At 36.9% G+C, this 21,301-nt stretch overlaps 2 protein-coding genes across 2 annotated transcripts; one reads left to right on the forward strand and one right to left on the reverse strand.

Annotated features, from left to right (window-relative positions):
• Nucleotides 1-3,002: 3,002 nt before the first annotated feature.
• Nucleotides 3,003-11,150, reverse strand: LOC127505962 (NXPE family member 3-like). Its single transcript, XM_051881982.1, has 7 exons — nucleotides 10,935-11,150; nucleotides 6,425-6,796; nucleotides 5,860-6,275; nucleotides 5,674-5,744; nucleotides 5,356-5,556; nucleotides 4,214-4,554; nucleotides 3,003-3,782 (listed from the first exon to the last, which is right to left on the reverse strand). Exons 1-7 carry the CDS (start codon nucleotides 10,935-10,937, stop codon nucleotides 3,585-3,587), a joined length of 1,602 nt encoding a protein of 533 aa, XP_051737942.1. The 5' UTR covers nucleotides 10,938-11,150; the 3' UTR covers nucleotides 3,003-3,584.
• A 3,044-nt stretch (nucleotides 11,151-14,194) lies between these two features.
• chst2b (carbohydrate (N-acetylglucosamine-6-O) sulfotransferase 2b) lies at nucleotides 14,195-20,835 on the forward strand. The gene has a single exon (XM_051881977.1). The coding sequence runs from the start codon at nucleotides 14,813-14,815 to the stop codon at nucleotides 16,208-16,210; it is 1,398 nt and encodes a 465-aa protein (XP_051737937.1). The 5' UTR covers nucleotides 14,195-14,812; the 3' UTR covers nucleotides 16,211-20,835.
• The last annotated feature ends 466 nt before the right edge of the window (nucleotides 20,836-21,301 follow it).

Consider the following 21,301-nt stretch of genomic DNA (forward strand, 5'->3'; position numbering starts at 1 on the left):
GTCAAGATGGCCGCCGACACACCTGAGCCCTCGGTCAAGATGGCCGCCGCCACACCTGAGCACTCGGTCAAGATGGCCGCCGCCACACCTGAGCCCTCGGTCAAGATGGCTGCCGACACACCTGAGCACTTGGTCAAGATGGCCGCCGCCACGCCTGAGCCCTCGGTCAAGATGGCCGCCGCTACGCCTGAGCCCTCGGCCAAAATGGCTGCCATGCCTAAGGCTTCTCCAGAGTTAAGGGAGGACTTCTGGCTGATCGACTTCTGGTCAGAGCCCAGAACAGTCCAGAGTCCAGAGGCGACCCCCTTCCTCGTCCCGAGTCCAGAGGCGACCCCCTTCCTCGTTGAGAGCCTAGAGAAGGCTCCAGTCCCCAAGTCTGCTCTAGAGTCCGCTCCAGCCCACGAGCCCGGAACGGGCGCTGGAATTTCCCTCATGGGAACAGACTGGTGAATTTCCCCACTGGAACGGACTGAAGCACCATATCAAAATAGCATTCAAGATTGTAGCTGGAATCACCTACTGGTATCCATGGGGCAATGTGTGGATCCAACCCACTCCAAAACAAATCCATTAACTGGTGGTCAGTCCAGGTTGAAAGATGGCTATACTGCAGGAATTCCTCCATTTAGGCTTCAATTGCCTGGCCATTTTGGAAAGATAGAACACAGAATATCTCCCACTGAGTCCATTCTGGTTAAAAGTCGGGATTCGTTGAAACGTTAGGAGTGAGGAAAAGGTTCATAGCACTGTTTTGGTTGTCATTGTTTTTTATCTGGTCTTCTGTTAGCAGACAGATGGAGACAACACAGGTAACTTCCACACACACACACAGTCATTTATTTACAGGTTCAGCATGTTAATCGATGGCAGCAGGTAAGGCAGTGCACTCAGTGATAGTTTGAGACAACTTAGCTTGAACTGAACCGTCTTTCTTCGTCTGCAGATTGGAATTTTTTGCTTGACGAAGAAGACAGAAAACAGATGAAGACTGACGATGATCTCAGGGCAGGTAAGTAGTAGCAGTAGGTAACAACGAGACCAGACAATGTGATGTTGAGGGTGACTGCTTATGAAGGGTGAGATAATGAGAGGTGCTGATGAGGATAATCCCAGACAGGTGTGGTGATTGTGAAGTGAGTGCAGGTGAACAGAAGGAGGGAGGATGGGAAATGTAGTGTTTGCAGCTGACAGCGCTGGTGACCATGACTTTATGACTGCAAGTGGTCCAACGTTTCAAAGTTTGCCTCTTTTTCTTTGGGTCCTCTGAAATGTGAAAAGAATGATGTCACCTAAAAGTGAGTCAATTTATCCGTGATACTTACGGCCAGATACTATAGGAAACACTAAGCTGAGATAGGTCCAGAAAACACAGAGAAAGGTAAGGTTCATTCAGCTCTGATGACACAAGAAGCTGGTAAATAAATTATTCAATAATAGAGGCTTTCCAGCTCGGTACTGCAAATGTAATCCAGATTGTTCTTTCCCCTGGTTATGGCTTGATCTTTCACGTTTATCCTGGTCTTTGCTAGCCACTCACTTTCTTATCTTTTAGAACATCTTCTTTTTATGTTCCCTATAACCATCAAATTCTTCATCAATTTTGTTTATTACATTTTGCACCAAACATGAGTTATCTTTATTTATTTATTTACTTTAATTTTATGTTAATTCATATCACTTATGCCTATCCAAATAAAATGTAGGTCTTACGGGACATGGACAACTTATAGTATAGTCATGTCGGTATGTTCATGTGGTGTTCAGGTCATTTTGACCTGGAAAAGATTTTCTTTTTCCCGAAAATACTAGTTAATGTTATTGCATTGGACTGAAACTTCGTGACTTTGTTCACACAGGGTATAACTACTTCTCTTTTTTTTTTTTTTTTTTGAGTGGAAAAAAAAAAAAGTGTTTGTGGATAATTTTATCAGTTTTACAAAAAATATATAAAAAAATTGCATTGTTTATCACACTAGTGTACTTTAATGTTTAAGCAGGAAATGTGTTTGAAATGTTTTTAGTTTGGTTTTTATTTATTACAAAAAGGCATAAAGTCACACTTGTGGTGTTCCTGATCAAAAATGACCGACCTACAAAAATAGATTATAAATCACTAGTTACGCTATTTTATCACCAAATATTGGATTCAATCTTTTTGTCAACTTGTTTTTTTTAAAATTAGGACAGGTTTTGTATTTATTTTTGAAACTGATTGATCGTAGGCCTCATTGATCTGAGCTGATATTGGTGAAAAATGACCGCCCATTGAAAAATGAATGGGGGAGTAGAAATTTAGAGAATCAATTAGTGTTTAGGAGTTGTGTTCATCATGTTCATGTTCACATATATACATGTGGGCGAGAAAAAATAAAGGCCTCAGACTTCTGCATGTGTGCATACATGCATACTCGTGCATCCACACACACACACACACACACACACACACACACACACACACACACACACGTTCATGTACACAAACAAACCATTTTGAGTATTACAAGCTTTCTTTTGCACAGAGATGAACTTTATCCTCAAATCAGTGAGGCTCAGATCAATGAGGCCTACGATCAATCAATGATTCAAAAATAAATACAAAACTTGTCCTAATTTAAAGAAAAAAAGTTGACAAAAAGATTGAATCCAATATTTGGTAATAAAATAGGCTAACAAGTAATTTATAATTTATTTTTCTGCAGGTCGGTCATTTTTGACCGGGAGCACCACAAGTGTGATTTTGTGCCATTTTGTAATAAAAACAAAGTAAAACAATTTCAAATCAAATTTCCTGTTTAAACATTAAAGCACACTAGTGTGACAAACAGTGCATTTTTTTTTTTCATATTCTGTGCAAAATTGGCAAATTTATCCACAAATAACAAGTTGACAAAAAGATTGAATCCAATATTTGGTGATAAGGTAGCATAACAAGAAATTTATAAGCAATTTTTTGCAGGCCGGTCATTTTTGACCGGAAACACCATGAGTGTGATAGGGTTTTCAACACCGCACAAGGGTTAAACCATGTTTTTAACTGTTCTACTACATACAAATGATCATATTTGCACTTCAAGACTGTGTTTGTGGTATGCTTAAAAAAAAAAAAAATTAGTTTAAAAGGTATTTACTGTACAGACTAAATGAATGGAGACAGACAAAACAGTTGACACATGATCATGATTTTATTCACATAAGTTATGTTTTGTTTTTATAATACAATTCATGTTAACACTTTATTTTAGTGTCCTTGTTACATGTTACATGTAGTTAATATAGTAATTACTATAAACTGTGCTTAATTACATGCAACTAACCCTAAACCAAACCTTAACCCTATACTAAGTACATGTAGTTAATTATTATTACTCAGTACTTAAATGTATAATATGACTACCGCGAACACCTTAAAATAAAGTGTAACCAATTAATTTTTTAAAAAATGTTCTAGATATTACATTATGCATTATTCATAAGGGTATTTGTTAACATTTTGTTCAAGTTTGTTTGTATGTACATTGTCTCACTGTATGTGCATTGTAGATGATGACGATGAAGCAAGGTAAATGTTATTCTTTGGGGTTTTGTCAGACAGGACAGACATATGAGAGTAACATTTGGATCTCATTAGCAATGATAACAGGACCTGGGTGAATATTTTCACGTAGATAGTGACAGGAAGTCATCTGCCAGACATCGAAGTAGATTACTCCATCAATATCTCTGAACATCTCCTGCATCACCGTGTTCAGCTGCATTGCATACCAGTCACTTTGAAAAATATTCTGGAAAAACACAGATCAGTAAAAAACAAAAACAAAACAATACTATAAGCATTAATATTAACTTAGTTGGTTTAGGCAAACTACATTGTTTGTATTGTCTACCAGAAATAGTGCTGAGTAGGTTACTTCAATTTTTGTCTGTTACCTGTTATACCTGACATTGAACTTTGACTTTGTAGGCCTATCTAATTGAAAAAAAAAAATAAAAAAAAAAAATAAAAATTAATTGTTAATTAAAAAAAAAAAAAAAAAAAAAGATTAATCTACATTTCCTCATGTTTTCTACTGAGGTCTATATTTGTCTCTTTTATTGAACAAAAAAAGTTATTTATAGCAGAATGTCCAGTGAATGGTGACCATTTTTTCATATTACGAATACAAGACAGAAAACTACTGAAAACAAAGAAGGACTGGAAAATGAGCAGTTGTACCTTTACTCCTGCAGTGTTTCCAGACTTGATGATGACGGTAGTCTCTGGTGCACGACTCAGCAGAGCAACTACAGACTGACGGATTTTGGCCACTTCATGCACATAAAATGTTATTGGGTGAAACACCAAGTGGGCAAAGATTGTAAAGACAACGACTGCATGAGGACCACCAGCTATTTCATCAATATCATTGCCGATATAATGCAGGTCAGTAATGGACGTTTTAGTAAACCGTAAAGGAACACCGTGTGGCCTCCAGTGAACAATGATATTATTTTCCAACTCTACAGCCATCAGGGGTCCACCGGTACGAGGAGTGTGGAGGTCCATTCTTTGTAAGCCTAACAAAGATAAGTAAAACTTACATTAAACTCATTCCTTAATTAATTAAACAGCTTTTATTGTACACAGCAGCCCCCTAAAGTATATGGGCACTTAAAGGGATAGTTCAACCAAAAATGAAAATTATCCCATGATTTACTCACCCTCAAGCCTACCTTTCAGATAAACACAATCAGAGATATATTTAAAAAATATCCTGGCTCTTCCAAGCTTTATGATGGTAGTGAATAGGGGGCATGATTTTGAAGCCCCCCAAAAATGCATCCATGCATCATCCGTCCTTGGCCAATGAAAGCTGCGATAGAGTCCAGACCTTCTGCCGTCAGTCTGAAGGTCTGGCTCTGCAAGACTAATGGGATCCAAATGTATGAAAAGAAGTTTACAAAATCTTCTTTTGTGTTCCACAAAAGAAGGCCAGTCCTACAAGTCTGCAATGACATGAGGGTGAGTAAATGACAGAATTTTCATTTCGCTATTGCATTAGATGCAAACAAATGCTGCATTTATGAACCATTTTTGAAATTACATTTTGCAGTGAGGAAAAAATACAGTGTAATTTTAAAGTGTGAGATCTTTAAGACTTGTTTTAAAGAAATGTTTTGTCACTTGGTTCAATATTTTGATGTAATGCCAAGAAATTCATGCATTTGTTGATTAAGTGTCTAAATACTTTCTGGGGCCTCTGTATGCTAATTAATTAATTCATATGTATTTCAGTTATATTACTTTCATGACAAAATCTTAAATAACATGAGAATATTTTTTAAAATTAATGTCATTTATTCCGTTGAAAAACCTGCCTGGCACTTTTCTTTCAAAATACTCAAACCACTGCCTTGTGGTAGAGTCTCCCATCAAGTAGACAATCTTGTTTTTAAGACAATTTCCCATTTGTGCAGAACTGAACTGCCCGGTGTTGCAAACAAAAGAGTTCCAGACATCTTTCAGATAGAACCCTGCAGGAACTGGTGTCGTCATGCGTCTACATCTCTCCATTGTACCTAAAGCAAAGAAACATTTACTTGAAGAGACTGTGCTGTAGTTAAGCAAATTCTTAATTCTCTTGAAACTAACTATATTTGATTTTAGATTATATCAGTGTTGATATGTGAACATACCAATGCCTGCAGGGTTGGGAAGGACATTAATGATGTGTGTGTCTCCAGTAATAGCAACATTTGTTAATGTCCTGTGGAGAAAAATAAATAAATAAATAAATAATAATAATACATTTTCTGCAGTTTTTCTAGTTTTACAATTCCTCTGTAATTTTGAATCCCCATTTTGAATTCTTTCCCACTTACTTTGTGAAAATTTGCTTCTCAAGAGGATTTAACGGGTCTTCCAAACCTCCTCTTGAGTGATGAACCAGGTTGTCACAAGAAAGTTTCTTCGGTCTCTCACACTGCCACACCGTCCCTGTTTTTATATCCTTATACTCACAGCAGCAGTCGCCTTTCCTCCAACTTCCATCTGCACCCCACTTAAGATTACATTGTACTACTTCACTGATCCTGGTTTTATTGGGTCCTGGCCCTTCAAAGTGGCCATTATAGTGGCTGCGTGGGAATGAGGACTCCCTGTATTTTTTAAGAATCTGCACAACCTCACTGGAGTGCTCTAGACGCACATAAACTTGTGCCTGACCTTCCCAGGGCAGAAGAAGAGCAACAGAGTAAGTCCCATTACGGTGATCCACAACCTCCCCGTACACACTCGCCTTCAAGAAGAATGGAGAAGGTTAAAGAGTAATGCAGAAAACTGTGTTTTTTTTATATATATATATATATATATATATATATATATATATATATATATATATATATATATATATATATATATACACATATATTAAACAAACAAACACACCTTTAGCTTTGAATTGGATAGTTTTGCTTTAAAGAAATCTCCTCCATATCTTTTCAGGTTCTTGTTGTGGTCTCTGGCTGTGATGGTAACGGAGATCTTTTCTCCCACTTTGTAACTCTCCTTGAGTCCCACAATAGAGAATGTTGAGTGGACTGGACTTGTGCTCTGATTCAGCTGAGTGATTTCTTGATCTGGACCGGGCCAGTCCAGAGCCTTCTGTAGCCTTTCCCACTCCTCTTCACTGATTCCCATGTCAAGAATGGAAATTACAGACGAGGAACTTGTTTGTATCTGTTTTCCTTTCTCACATATAGGAACGGGGGGCTGGAATTGTCGTATCTGACGACCGCTCTCCAGGAATCTCCATAAAGTCTGAAAGATGACCAAGAAATCAATTTATATTTAAATGTTAGTGTTGTATGATCACAAACCAACAGTGTTGGATAAAGTTACTTTTAAGTAATGCATTACAATATTAATTATGTTACAGTCCTTTTTCTCACCTGGCTGAAGCTCAATCTCTTTTGCAAGTGTTCAACACAGTATTGTACTCAACAATATCCTGTATAACACACACCTACATTTTCTTTTAATAACACATTTAGAATATTATTATATTCTGACCCCTAGAGCTATGTATGCCATACAAAAGATCCCTTGACGTTATGGGTTTTATTACCAACTCTTTTTATTGAAAGTTGAAGGCAATGTGTTTTGTTACTTTTGTACTTGTCTGTTCCTGTGTTACTACATTATGGAGAAAAGAGAGAATTTTAATTCAGTAGTTTAAAAAATGTTTAAGCAAATTAATTACTTGATTTATTAATTGAAAAGCAATGTACATTACTTAAAAAAAAAAAAAAAAAAAAACACCCTCAAATATTTGTGTGTAAATATTTATGTTTTAAAAGTAATACGTTACTTTAATTATTACATAAAAAAAGTAATTCAATTATTTAATGCATTACCCCCAACACTGCAAACCAATTTCCTCAGTGTTGGCCAGCCATGAGATTGTCTTTCATCAGTGAGGTATTGAGGTTGGTCTTTTCTGTTGAGCTGGAGACCCTGCCGTGTGTGTTTGTGTGTTACAAAATTGTGCATAGATTTCCATGTATTGTGTCTTATGTATTTTGTAAAGATGAAGTCTCCTCAAGTTAATTTTTACAGATAGCAAAGGGCCACTGTCAAATCAGTTATCTAAGTTTATTTTTTGTTTTGTGGCAGAAAGGTCTGGCTGTCAAACCAATATATATAGGGGTGAATTCAGGTTGATTGGGACACTTCCCCCCAGTCATCTCAATAGCAAAAAGTGTCCTAATCAACCTGAATTCACCCCTATATCAAGTAACTTTGAAGATATTTTTCTCAGTTCCAGTGTTGGTGTAGTTACTGTGTTTGGCCGCTGTAGAGCAGTGTTGTGCAACTTATATATTTCTACAATTTGGAGTATAGTTGTTGTGATGTACAGTATGTGCATAGTAGGCCCAAGTTTGCAAGGTTAGAGGTGTCAAATATTTGAAAGATACTCTGAGCTTTCTTTGAGATTGCTTCAGTTATTTAAATGAGCTTTTTCCACACTAGTTTAACATATCTCTGATATCCTCTTCCTTAAACGGCACGTATGAACAAAACTAACTGTGACTGATTATTTTACATGTCAGTCAAGCGGCTCTACCTGTCTAAGTGGGTTTTTGGCTGGAATAAGCTACAAAAAGATCCTGACCTTCTGCTGTCAGTCAAAGGTCTGACTATACGAGACTGTTAACATTACTAACATTGAAGTTAAAGATAGACTTTTCTTTATTTGAAGCAGAATAAAACAGGAGTAGTGTACCTCTACCTCAATCAAATCTTTTTTATTATTTATTTTTACACAAATAAATATGCAATATAAATAAATATATTTTGATCCATATTATAACTCTTAGCACAAAAATCCAAACTGATCACACTAACACAGATAGTCATTCTTTCAAAACCTGATCTCATGCTTGCATTACAGTATATTTTCTTTCCACGTAATCATTGTTTCAAAACACAATATCATTGTAATATGTAATGAGCAAAATGTAACATTTGGTTTAATCATCAGAACAAAACATTTTAATCATTAAATACAGTAGCAAATAATGCAATATACATATTTCAAACCAGTCTTGTTGCTGAATTAAAGATGTTACAGTAATACTGGCTACACCTATCTTATGTAATTGACATAAAATCCATATGTAATACTGTTTGTCATGTGTGTTATCAGAAGGTTTGAGGATTAAATAATAGACAAATGTATTAAACAAAACGAGAAGAGATGCAAACATCTGCCAGCTGAGTGCCCATGATCTCCACCAGAGGGCACTCCTCCCGTCTCCTTTGCTATCTCATCATGAACTACATTGCTAATAACCCATTGCCTGGTCTCATTATGGTCTGATTACTTCCACCTGTGTGTGATTAACTCATTTATGCTTGCCAATATAAGCCATGTTTGTTCATTCACTCTTTGAAATGTCTTGTTTTTGTTACACTGCAATTCTGAGCACTTATTTCTGGTATGTGTGTTATGGTTTTGCTCTTCTGCCTGTCTCCCTGGATTTCCTTGTCCTTGCCTGTTTTGGACTCTTTTGTTACCTGGATTGTTTGCCCTGTGGTTTTGACCCTATGCCTGTTCTGTGGATTACAACTGTGGATTATCCTCAATAAAGCTGCGTTTGGATCTTCAACCTGTGTTTCGAAGTAGTTTGTAAAAAAAAATAAAAAATACAGCGCTGTGAAAAAGTATTTGCCCCCGGTCCGATTTTCTTATTTTTTGCATTGTCACACTTAAATGATTCAAATCATCAAACAAATTTTAATATTACACAAAGATAACTGCATTTTGTATTTACTCAGGTTTTTAAATTATTTCATTTAATAATAGAAAAAAGCTGTCCAAACCTGCCTGGCCCTATGGGAAGGTAATTTCTAAAAAAAAAAAAAAAAAAAAAAAAGTTAAATATAAAGAACTGCAGGTCTCTCTTTTGCCTCAGTTAAGGTCAGTGTTCATAATTCAACAATAAAAAAAGAGACTAGGCACAAATGGCATCCATGGGAGAGTTCCAAGACAGAAGCCACTGCTGACCATGACCGAAAAGAACAGAATCGCTCGTCTCACATTTGCCAAAAACATCTTGATTTCCCGCAAGACTTTTGGGCAAATATTCTGTGGACGGATGAGACAAAAGTTGACCTTTTAGGAAGGTCTGTGTCCCGTTACATCTGGCGTAAAACTAACACAGCATTTCATGGTGGTGGTAGTATGATGGTCTGGGGCTTCTTTGTAGCTTCAGGACCTGGACGACTTGCCATAATTGATGGAACCATGAACTCTGCGCTGTACCAGAAAATCCTGAAGGAGAATGTCCGAGCATCAGCTCCTGGACGGGAGTTTTGGCGTGTCCAGAACTCAGTCACTGATAAACTCTGTTTGATTGACAGCTCCAGCGATTGCAAAGGGAGCGTTCTTTCTATATATAATTTAATCACCGTCAGATTATTTTCATCTTACTAAGAGAAACAATGTGAAGTTGAGCGTTTAGTCACTGGTTTGATTTACTGACACACAGACAAAGAACATTTGACTGTACATGAAACATTAATATCAGATCAGGCATTAGAATGAACAGTTACTTACATGTTGTTGCATTACTGTCGAGTCCATATTGTAAAAGTCTGTTTGCAAAGCCTGCGGCAAAATGTGATTGATTTAACAGTGAAATCGCGATAACAAATAAATAAAGCTCAATTGAGACATTCACATTGTTGAAAATAAATAACCATATTCCCAACATTAGGATCCTTTGAAAGGTAATGTTATTTTAGTCCTGTATCGCTCTTCTCTCCTCCTCATCTCACTAACATGTCAGTGGGCGGGGCTAACGTTGCAATGATGAAGTAGACATTGATTTCTTCTGCGGAGGCGGGGTTTCACCTATCTATGATAGGAACATTCCAGGATCAGTCGTTTGCTTGGTCTGGTGTCAATAAAAGCTTTTATTGGACTAACAAGGAAGATTTCAGTTCTGAAACTTACAGGATATTCTTATCAAAGTCCAGACTTAAATTCAATTGAGATCCTGTTTACCAAACAATTCTGCAAAGAAGAGTGGGCTAAAATTCCTCCACAGTAATGTGAAAGACTCAGTTATCGCAAACACTTGATTGCAGTTGTTGTCGCCAAGTGTGGCACAACCCGTTATTAGGTTTAGGGGGCAATTACTTTTTCACATAAGGCCAGGCAGGTTTGGACAGCTTTTTCGCCTAATAAATGAAATCATCATTGAAAAACTGCATTTTGTATTTACTCGGGTTATCTTTGTGTAATATCAAAATTTGTTTGATGATCTGAATCATTTAAGTGTGACATATGCAAAAAAAAAAATAATAATAAAAAAACAGGAAGGGGCAAATAGTTTTCACAGTGTTCTCTGTGCGTGTGTGTGTGTGTATTTTATGTAATGTTTTACATTACCATACAGGTGGATGTCCAAAGACATAGCAGCAAAAAGTAAAAACAATGATGTGTTATCCTGTGAACTAATAAGATAATGTAATAAGTGAAAATTTGCAAATGTGACCTAATACACGTTCTTCTACATCTATCTTTGTGAGGACATTCATCGACACAATACAATCTCTAGCTCCTTACCCTTACCTCACCCATCACTACTCAAAACCTTAACCTAATTTTTACTTCTTTATCAAAATCTCCTCACTTTACTCCCTTTGTCATTTCGCTGGTCTACAACTCAAACTGGTACTCACAAAGATAGTTGTACAAGTACACAATGAATGGCATTTAAAAGTAATAAAAGAGTGTTTTGATTTATGTTCTAATCATATTTATATTCACATATAATAAACTCCCTATAAACAACTATTTACCTGAAGAATCAGCTGTGGGTGGAATGAACATGGTCACATCCGACGGTTTCCTATAAGATACTGTACAGTGACTAGTATCATGGTGAAACTTGCAGTGTTCTTCTGAGGGTGGGGTGTTTCCAGACTGCCAAACCTGCTGTGTACATTTACATGTTACATTTTTTCTCCCGCAAGTGTTACATTTTGTGTTACAAAGCTCCAGACTGATCACCCTTGTAACACAGCTAGTCATTCTTTTAAAACCTGACCTCATGCTTTCATTACATTGATACATATTTCCTTTCCACATAAACACCGTTTTAAAATCGTAACATGTAATACAAACACATGGTTTAAACACTTTTTTTCTTATTTTTTTGTCTTATTTTTTTCTTATCTCTTGGACAGATTTCTCAATACGTAGGTCATTTTTTCAAAACCCAGTCTATGTGGGCTAAACTGTGGATCATTGCTTTGGCACAGAATACATTTATGTTTCACGGTTTCACTAGTCCTTGACTGAAATGCTTGTTTGAGCTGTTTCAACTGAAAAGATGGCAATCGCTAATGTGCCTTTCCCAATTTTTTCCCTCCTGCCTTGCCCCGGTGAGCCTGCTATGCTGTTCAGCACATAGATTTGGATTTTTGAAAATTACCTATGAGTTATTGATGTTGCAGGTAATGCTTGGCCAGATGAAAGACAGACAGCTGTACTGCTTCACTGCCTCTGTACAGGTGGACAACGAATTTTCTACTCATTGGCTAACAAAGGTACGATGTATAAGGATGCAGAGGATGGATCGAAAGCCTGTTCAAAAAGCTAACACTGAAGACTTTTACAAGAAACTGATCTCACACTGGACAGAGCTGTTACAATAGCAAGTCAGAGTGAATCTGTCTCTATTGTGAATGAAGTGCTGCGTGCAGTTTGGAGTGTCTCTGCTTGTTTGCAAGCGTAAATAAAGAACTGGTTGTTTAAATATGTACAGCGTTTTTTTCCTTGAGAAACTCTCTCTCTCTATATAAAGGCAAATGTTTTATGTGTTTGAGGAGCAGAGTGTCATTGTCGGGTTGTCGAGTCATTGTCAAAATTGTCTTAAATAGCCCGTGCATAGCACTTAATCTGAGATTTTCTAAAAAACAAACAAACAAAAAAAAAAAAACGAGCGCCCACATAGCTACAGTAAACTTAACGTATAACCTGTAAGTTGATGAAAACATAATGCGATGCTTTAGGTGCGGCTGTTCTCAGGTGGAAAAAGCATATATCCGACTCCATTTGAGCTTGAGTTTGGTGGAATGTTAATAATAACGACACATGCAAGTGTCTGAGCAACACAGTGTTTAATTATTTAAAAAATATTATTATTATTATTTTTTATTTTGGACATTTGAGGTTTCAGCCCGACAGCGACAATATATAGTTTAGTTTGTAAGTTACTGGTTAGGGGTATTAGGGTGGCCCAAAAATGTATTTTGCCTATGTCACAACAATATATACAATATACTACAATACTACTTTTACTGTTGCTGCAGATTATCCCCTGGTTTCACAGACAAGACTCAAGCTAGTCCCAGACTAAAATGCATGTTTCAGCCATTTTAACTGAAAGCAACTTACACTGACATATCTTAAAATGTTTTGTCTCAAGATGCACACCAGGAATGTTTTTTCCTATGGCATTTTTATGGCATTGACTTTTTTGGAAAGTGGATGGAATACTGCAGTATTTATTATAAATGATTTATCCATGCACCTTTCTTTAATCAAAATATCGTCCCCTCCCTCCTGCAGCGACATCTCTTCTCTGATGACGCGTTTTTCGGTGCGAGGGCGGGACAACCTGTCACTCACATGAATCACAGCAATAGCAAACCCCTGTGCACAGCACAGTGTAGATTTTCTGCATGTGCACAAATGACCTACTTTCAGGCCACTTTTATCAAATCAACATCCAACCTAGTCACAACAATGTTTGTCATTTTTTTAAGCATTGAAGCATTGAGTAATTTTAAATCTAAGGACTGTGAGGACTATATATCATATTTTGATTCATGTAAATATTCATGTATTTTGCTTATTTTTAGTATTAGTTAGTATTCTATTCCAAACATAGCCTCAGCCTTAAGCAGTTTTGTTAAAATGTTTGATTGATTCATTAGAAAAGATTCAAATCAATTGTGAATCTGACATTTCTAGTTCTGATCTTAACCTGCTTAAAAATACTTGCTAGGTTTTACTAGGTAGGCAATATGGCTTAAGTAACTTGAAATTTAATTGTATTGACATTAAATTAATAGTAATGATATTACATGACAATGTGTGTCATTACTTCACATTTGGTGGTTAGTCATGGTTCTTTATCAGTTAATAAAGAATAAATAAACTGATACATGGATTCTGCTTGGTTAAATTATCTTACTATAGTTGTGTTTATATGCCTAAAAATACTTATAGCATTTGTTTTCACATTTTGGAATTGAATAAATGAAAGAATGAAGCACTAGTCAAAAATCCTAATGGAATTTAAATTTTGAATTAGTTCCCTACAGAGAGGTGCTATTTAAAAATGATGAGGAATTTTGTTTATATATATATATATATATATATATATATATATATATATATATTATTCCATAGAGTTCTGATCATAGCAAACAATATTAAACAGACCAAGACTCAAAGAAAACTCATGTTGAACTCCTGTTCAAATTCCTTAAGGATGACTAGGAAAAAAGGAAATGTGTGCCTGCATTTTAAATCAATTGATTGAATGATTCCCGTGATTTTAAGCGATATTACTGTGCAGTCTTCACATAAATTACTTTACAGCCGCACTTTGTGTTCAGCCATCTCAACCGTTTTGTTGTTCACTGCCTTAATGTGGTGGGGGGCGTTTGAAGTGGCGAAAGGACCGGTCTATTTCCACTGGCTGTGGAGAAGGGGAGGGTCTTTATTACCCCCGGACCGAGACTGAATCGGTTCAGTACAGTTAGAGCCGGAGACAGACGCCACATCGGCTAAAACAGACGCGCATCACGACGCGCGACTGGAAAACAAGACGCCGGATGTATTGACTGCATTCTGCATTCATAACGGTGACGCGGTTATAATGTATTACTAATGTCGATTCCTGTACTGTACTGTACTGTAGTGGTTCTCCGTCACTGCAGAACAACATTATAAGCAAAGGGATTTCTCTAACGGTCGATATTGATGGACGTACAAACGGATATGATATTGTGAACGATATTTTTCTGAGGACTGAGGGGAGAATGTGCGCACTGCAGTAACGCTACATTCAACAACGCACACGACTGGACGGTGGATGTGATGGATATTGGATATCTGTCGGCAAACGAGGAGATCACATCTGGGTTTTCATTAAGAACAAAGTTTGCTTGCATGAAAACATCATTTGAATTGTTGGTGTTCGTGCTTATTCACTGTGATTGAGTGGCTCAAGCCACTCTATCCTTCAACAGATGAGAAGCAACCAGTTCCTACAACTTCAGTTGTCTGCACTAGGGGAAAAGAATGGTGTTTATGACCGAAATCTCAAAACATATCGGAATCATCCCACAAAAATAGTCACCCAGCCTGGAATCGTAATGAAAGTGTTGCGGAGGAAAAGAATTGTACTGTTTATAGCGTATTTTCTGCTGTTAGTTCTCACCATGCTGAACTTGGCTAACTACAGATGGACTAAAGAACCTCAACAGTGTAATCTCCAGATGAGAAGCACTCCGTATCAGGGAAGGTCAGATATCCGATTCCTTTACAGACCATCTCTTGCTAAGAAGAGACAGCTTGTCTATGTTTTGACCACATGGAGGTCCGGTTCATCATTTTTTGGAGAGCTATTTAATCAACACCCAGAGGTTTTCTTCTTGTATGAACCTATGTGGCACATCTGGCAGAAGCTGTACCCGGGTGATGCTGTGTCCTTACAGGGAGCAGCGAGGGACATGCTGAGCTCGCTGTACCGCTGCGATCTTTCAGTTTTTCAGCTGTACAATAGCCCTGGGAGCAAAAACTTCACCTCCCTTGGACTTTTCGGGGCCACACTTAATAAAGTCATCTGCTCGTATCCTCTTTGCTCAGCTTATAGAAAAGAAGTAGTCGGGATGGTGGATGACAAAGTGTGCAAAAAATGTCCTCCACAAAGCCTCCGGCTCTTAGAGGAAGAATGCTTGAAGTACAACACTATAGTCATAAAAGGAGTCCGGGTTTTGGACGTCAATGTTTTGGCGCCTCTTATGGAGGATCCGTCGCTGGATCTGAAGGTGATTCATCTTGTGCGAGATCCCAGAGCCGTGGCCAACTCGAGGATCAAATCCAGGCACGGGCTGATTCGTGAGAACTTACAGGTGGTCCGCAGCAGGGATCCCAAACTCCGTAGGATACCCTTTGTGGATCCCGGCCACAAAATTAGCAAAAAAGATGGTGCAGATTACCATTCGGTTGGGGCTATGGAGGTGATATGTGACCGGACGTACAGGAGCCTGAGGACTGCCTTAAATCCGCCCGACTGGCTGAAAGGGAAATACCTGGCGGTACGCTATGAAGATCTGGTGGATAACCCTGTCAAAACACTCCGGAATGTTTATAAATTTGCCAATCTCAGTGCCAACCTTGACATTGAGTCTTTTGCTCTTAACATGACGAATGGCACAAGCTCTTCCTCAAAGCCATTTATCGTGTCGGCCAGGAACGCGACACAAGCGGCCAGTGCGTGGAGAACAGTGTTGAGTATTCAACAGATAAAACAAGTAGAGGAGTACTGCCATCATGCAATGGCCATCCTGGGTTATGAACGTGTAAGAACAGCTGGAGAAGCAAAAGACCTGAGTAAATCTTTATTGACTGCCTCCAAACTGTGACAGAGTTCTTGCACTAGAGATAGCTTTCAAATGTCCACCTGAAACAGAGCAGCAGCTCAGTAACTGAGGATTTGTTTCTTCAAATCAAAGATTTCACAATCACTTTCTGGAATGTCATAGCTCTTTGTGGTCATTTAATAGCACTGTTTGTTTTCTAAATGAAAAATGTAGATGTTTGATACAGCAGCATCTGTGAACTAAAGCTGGAAAATTTATATTGTACAAAACAAACGTTGCATTGCCCTTTTTTCCCCCCTTAAATGGATGCTTAAGGTTGTTTGGAATGTTTTTGAGTATCAGTTCATTTGCTGTATGTAAAATTAAGAAATTAGAATGGAAAATGAGCAACAAAAATACTGATCAAAACTGTTATGCAGTTAGTGCAGGTAATGCTATTTCTTTAGAATCAATTCAAAGACAATCATTAAAGTTCACAATGAATGCCAGTGTTATATGTTATGTAAGGCATATTTCTCATTACCAAATAAAATGTTAAAGCAATTCTTTGCAAAATCTTAAAGGCTACGTTTAATTATGCTGCTTAGTTCCAGGCTTATTTTGTCAAGAAAGCCTAAACATTAGGATATAATTATAACATTTTAATGGAGTAAATAAAAAATGAACATACAAATCACTGCAAAAATGGTTCAGTTTAGTTCTGAGAAAAGATCTAGCTGCATTTGTTGACATTTTATCATATGCTTCACCAAAACTTGGAAGTAGCTCAAGTTCATTCAGTGCACACTGTGGGACTTCAGAGTCCTATATTGGTTTAAAATCTAATATTGATCTGCATTTGTTATCCAGGGATGTTAATGGGAGTGAGAGAACTTGGAATTCAAACAGGGTGTCACTTGTATACCTTTGATTGGTAAGAGACTGGTTTAATGGAGTTTAAGTGACTGGTAATATAACCAATGCACAAAGGGTTGATAGTTACAGAGAGAAAGTCACCCCTAATTGTCTGATCTCAATCTGCAAACTGCTTTCGATGCTAAGAATCCAAAGCAAAAAGTAAACATTTAAAGGATTAGTTCACTTCAGATTTCAAATTGATCATTTACTCAGCCCCATGTCATCCAAGATGTTTATGTCTATCTTCAGCTGAAAATAAATGAAGGTTTTTTTAAGGAAAACATTCCAGGATTTTTCTCCATATAGTGGACTTCACTGGGGTTCAACGGGTTGAAGGTCCAAATGTCAGTTTCAGCGCAGCTTCAAAGGGCTCTACATGATCCCAGACGAGGAATAGGAGTCTTATCTACTGAAACGAACGGCCATTTTCTAAAATAAAAATCAAACTTATATACTTTTTAACCACAAATGCTCGTCTTGCGCTGCTCTGCGATGCTTCACGCATTACGTAATCATGTTGGAAATCTCATTTTCTCCTCCAACTTCAAAATCGGCCGACGTTGTTTTACCTTTTTTTGTAAAGGACGTTTGACTTAGTCTTTGCATGTTCGCTTTGGATCGGTATCTCTGTCTACGTCACACTTTCCAACGTGATTACATAATGCGTGGCGCATCGCAGAGCAGTGCAAGATGAGCATTTGTGGTTAAAAAGTATATATATCTTGTATATTTTTTTTTTAGAAAATGGCCGATTGTTTCTCTAGATAAGACCCTTATTCTTCGTCTGGGATCGTGTAGAGCTCTTTGAAGCTGCACCTTCATTTCTTTTCGACTGAAGAAAGAAAGACACATCTTGGATGACATGAGGGTGAGTAAATTACTAGGAAATTTGAATTCGAAAGTGAACTAATCCTTTAATCAAGTAAATCTTTGGTTATTTGGCCTAAATTCAAATGGCAAAACCTACCAAGCAACATTTCTGTATTAAATTCTGTTATTTTCAACACACATTTTACTGGCAATAATAATAAAAACTTTTTTTTCAAGTGGTTATGATAGCTCTCTGGATACTATAAAGAAACGAGGGCTATTGTTGCCATTTCTTGTACCACAGGTCATTTCCAGGGACATTTGGGACTTCTTTACAGCTTTCATATTTCTCAAAATTAATGGATGTTATAGGACCCTGTGTAATTGGCCTTGGGGGTTCTGTAAGAAACAAACAGCTTCGGCTAAACTTGGTAGTGCCGGCTACAAACACATGCTGTGTCACATTAAGACGTGTTGTACACAAGAACACAGTTTATTCCCCATGTACATCATAATGACCGGGTACCATAGCATCTCTCTGCTTGCCTCTGACGATGTCTTGTGCAGTTGCCATGACAACAGCTCAAGGAGGTGCAGCTATTATTTGTGTAAGAACTGAAGCAGGTGGTGAAGTCTCAACCTTATGAGAAAGAGAGACAAAGAAAGAGACGCTGTATACACACTCTTGTTGAATTAGCAGGTATAATGGTCCTACTGCTATTGCTGACATCACATGTTGGAATTGACCACGTTATGACTGGGTTATGTAGCTTTGTAGATGTTATGCCTCTGATATTGTTTTGACTAGTTTTTGCATTGTGTCTCTTTCACAGCATGGAGAATGTTCACTGATTCAGGATTCACAATTGACTCAGTGTGAATATGAGTTGATTTGGCATCATGCAGAGGATACAGAATTTATTTAGGCCTATGAATGGCAGGAACATGAATGTACTCAATTGCAAGCCAAATTTTCCTTGATACATTTTTTTTTCTCAGCTGGTTAGACATATTTCTCTAATCTCATGGTCAAATGACTCAACACTGCAATCAGATCTTAATGTTGTCATTCGGCACCACAAACATATTATTTTAAAGGGATAGTTCAGCCAAAAATGAAAATTCTGAAAAAATCATTTACTCACCCTTAAGATTGTTCCAAACCTGTATAAATGTCTTTCTACTGCTGAACACTAAAGAAGATATATATTTTGAAGAATGTCGGTAACCAAAATATTGATGGGACCCATTGACTTAATTGACTAAAAAAATTTACTGAAAAAAAAAAAAAAAAAAAAAAAAAAAAAAAAAACTGTGGAAGTCAACTGTTTGGTTATTTACATTCTTCAAAATATCTTCTTTTGTGTTCAGCAGAAGAAAGAAATTCATACAGGTTTGGAACAACTTGAGGGTGAGTAAATGATGACAGAATTTTCATTTCTGGCTGAACCATCCCTTTAAAATAATGTTTGTGGTGCCGAATGACAAAATTAAAATCTTATGGCAGCATTGAATGATTTAACTAATCCTTAAAGGATTAGTCGTCTTCAGAATTAAAATTTCCTGATAATTTACTCACCCCCATGTCATTCAAGATGTTCATGTCTTTCTTTCATCAGTCGAAAAGAAATGAAGGTTTTTGAGGAAAACATTCCAGGATTTTTCTCCATATAGTGGACTTCACTGGGGTTCAACGGGTTGAAGGTCCAAATGTCAGTTTCAGTGCAGCTTCAAAGAGCTCTACATGATCCCAGACGAGGAATAAGAGTCTTATCCAGAGAAACCATTGGCCATATAAAAAAAAAAAAAAAATTAGATACTTTTTAACCACAAATGCTCATCTTGCACTGCTCTGTGATGATCCACGCATTACGTAATCACGTTGGAAAGGTCATGCGCGACGTAGGCGGAAGTACCGCGGTTGAGACAAAAAACTCCATCTCATTTTCTCCTCCAACTTCAAAATCGTCCGACATCGATGCTTTATTTTTTTTTGTAAAGGGTGTTTGACTTAATCTTTGTATGTTCGCTTTGTAAACACTGGATCGGTACTTCCGCTTACGTCACGCGTGACCTTTCCAACATGATTACATAATGCGTGACGCATCGCAGAGCAGTGCAAGACAAGCATTTAAAGTATATACGTTTTTTTTTTTTTTTAGAAAATGACCGATCATTTCACTAGATAAGACCCTTATTGCTTGTCTGGGATCATGTAGAGCTCTTTGAAGCTGCACTGAAACTGACATTTGGACCTTCAACCCGTTGAACCCCAGTGAAGTCCACTATATGAACAGTTATATGTAGATGAACATCAAGAAAAATCTTGTTTTAGGAAAAATGAATTTGTGTTTCAAGAAATACAAATTGGTTTATACTCAAAAGGCAAATGTTTTTGCATAATTTGTATTTATTTAAATACAAATTATGCAAAAACATTTGCCTTAATTATTGAATAATTCCATAATGCCTGAATGATTGAATTAGCATAAATATCTAGCCACTAAAAATGGAGAAATGCTTAAATCAAGGTTATCTTTTCTATTTTATTGTTTTATATTTCAGTGCTTACATATTTATTCTACACTGTAAAAAGTAATACGCTCTATCTACTCAAAATTGTGGCAACACTTTACAAGCGATATTATTAATTAAATTCAACATATAAGAATTGAGTTAGAATTAATCAAATTATTCCTTAAAATTCAACCATTTAAAATGTGTAAAATTAGCAAACACCATTACAAAAACCACAAACTGACATAAAAAGCAAAGAGTCAAACTGAACTACTAAATGAAACACTGATCTCCATAATGGTGATAACCAAACATTTTCAATAAAATAAACTACAACCTCTGTTAACCTCTGTTAATTCATGTGTTTCGCTTTCCTTGATTCTACTTGTGATCGTCAGGTGTCTTCAATGTTGGCAATAAAAAAAAATAAAGAGTTTAATTCATCTTTGATGTCTTTCTGTTATTCAGATATTTTTGTTTAAATTTTACTTAAATTTTACTTGTTTTAAATGGTTGACATTTAAGGAATTATTTTGATTAATTCTAACTCAATTCTTTTTGTTGAATTTAATTAATAATATTTCTTGTAATATGTTGCCAAAATTTTATGGAGTAGATATAACATATTGCTTTTAACAGTGTAGTTTCAAGAATTACTTTTTGTTTGTGCATATACCACTGGTATTTGATTTTAGGACATTTTTTGCTATATTTAAGTTTGTTTTTCTTGTTTTAAGAGAAGCATTTTTACCAACACAAAGATCTTCTACATCCAGTGTTAACCCACCCCATCAATGTAAATGAGCCTGAACTTGAGTCTACAGGGGTCAAATGGACCATATCCAATGACCCATGCAATCAAAGGAAGTCCTTTCCGTCAATGGAAATAACCCAATGTTGTAAATGAGA

The sequence above is a fragment of the Ctenopharyngodon idella genome, chromosome 23, assembly GCF_019924925.1.
Source record: "Ctenopharyngodon idella isolate HZGC_01 chromosome 23, HZGC01, whole genome shotgun sequence".
Taxonomy (NCBI): Eukaryota; Metazoa; Chordata; class Actinopteri; order Cypriniformes; family Xenocyprididae; genus Ctenopharyngodon; species Ctenopharyngodon idella.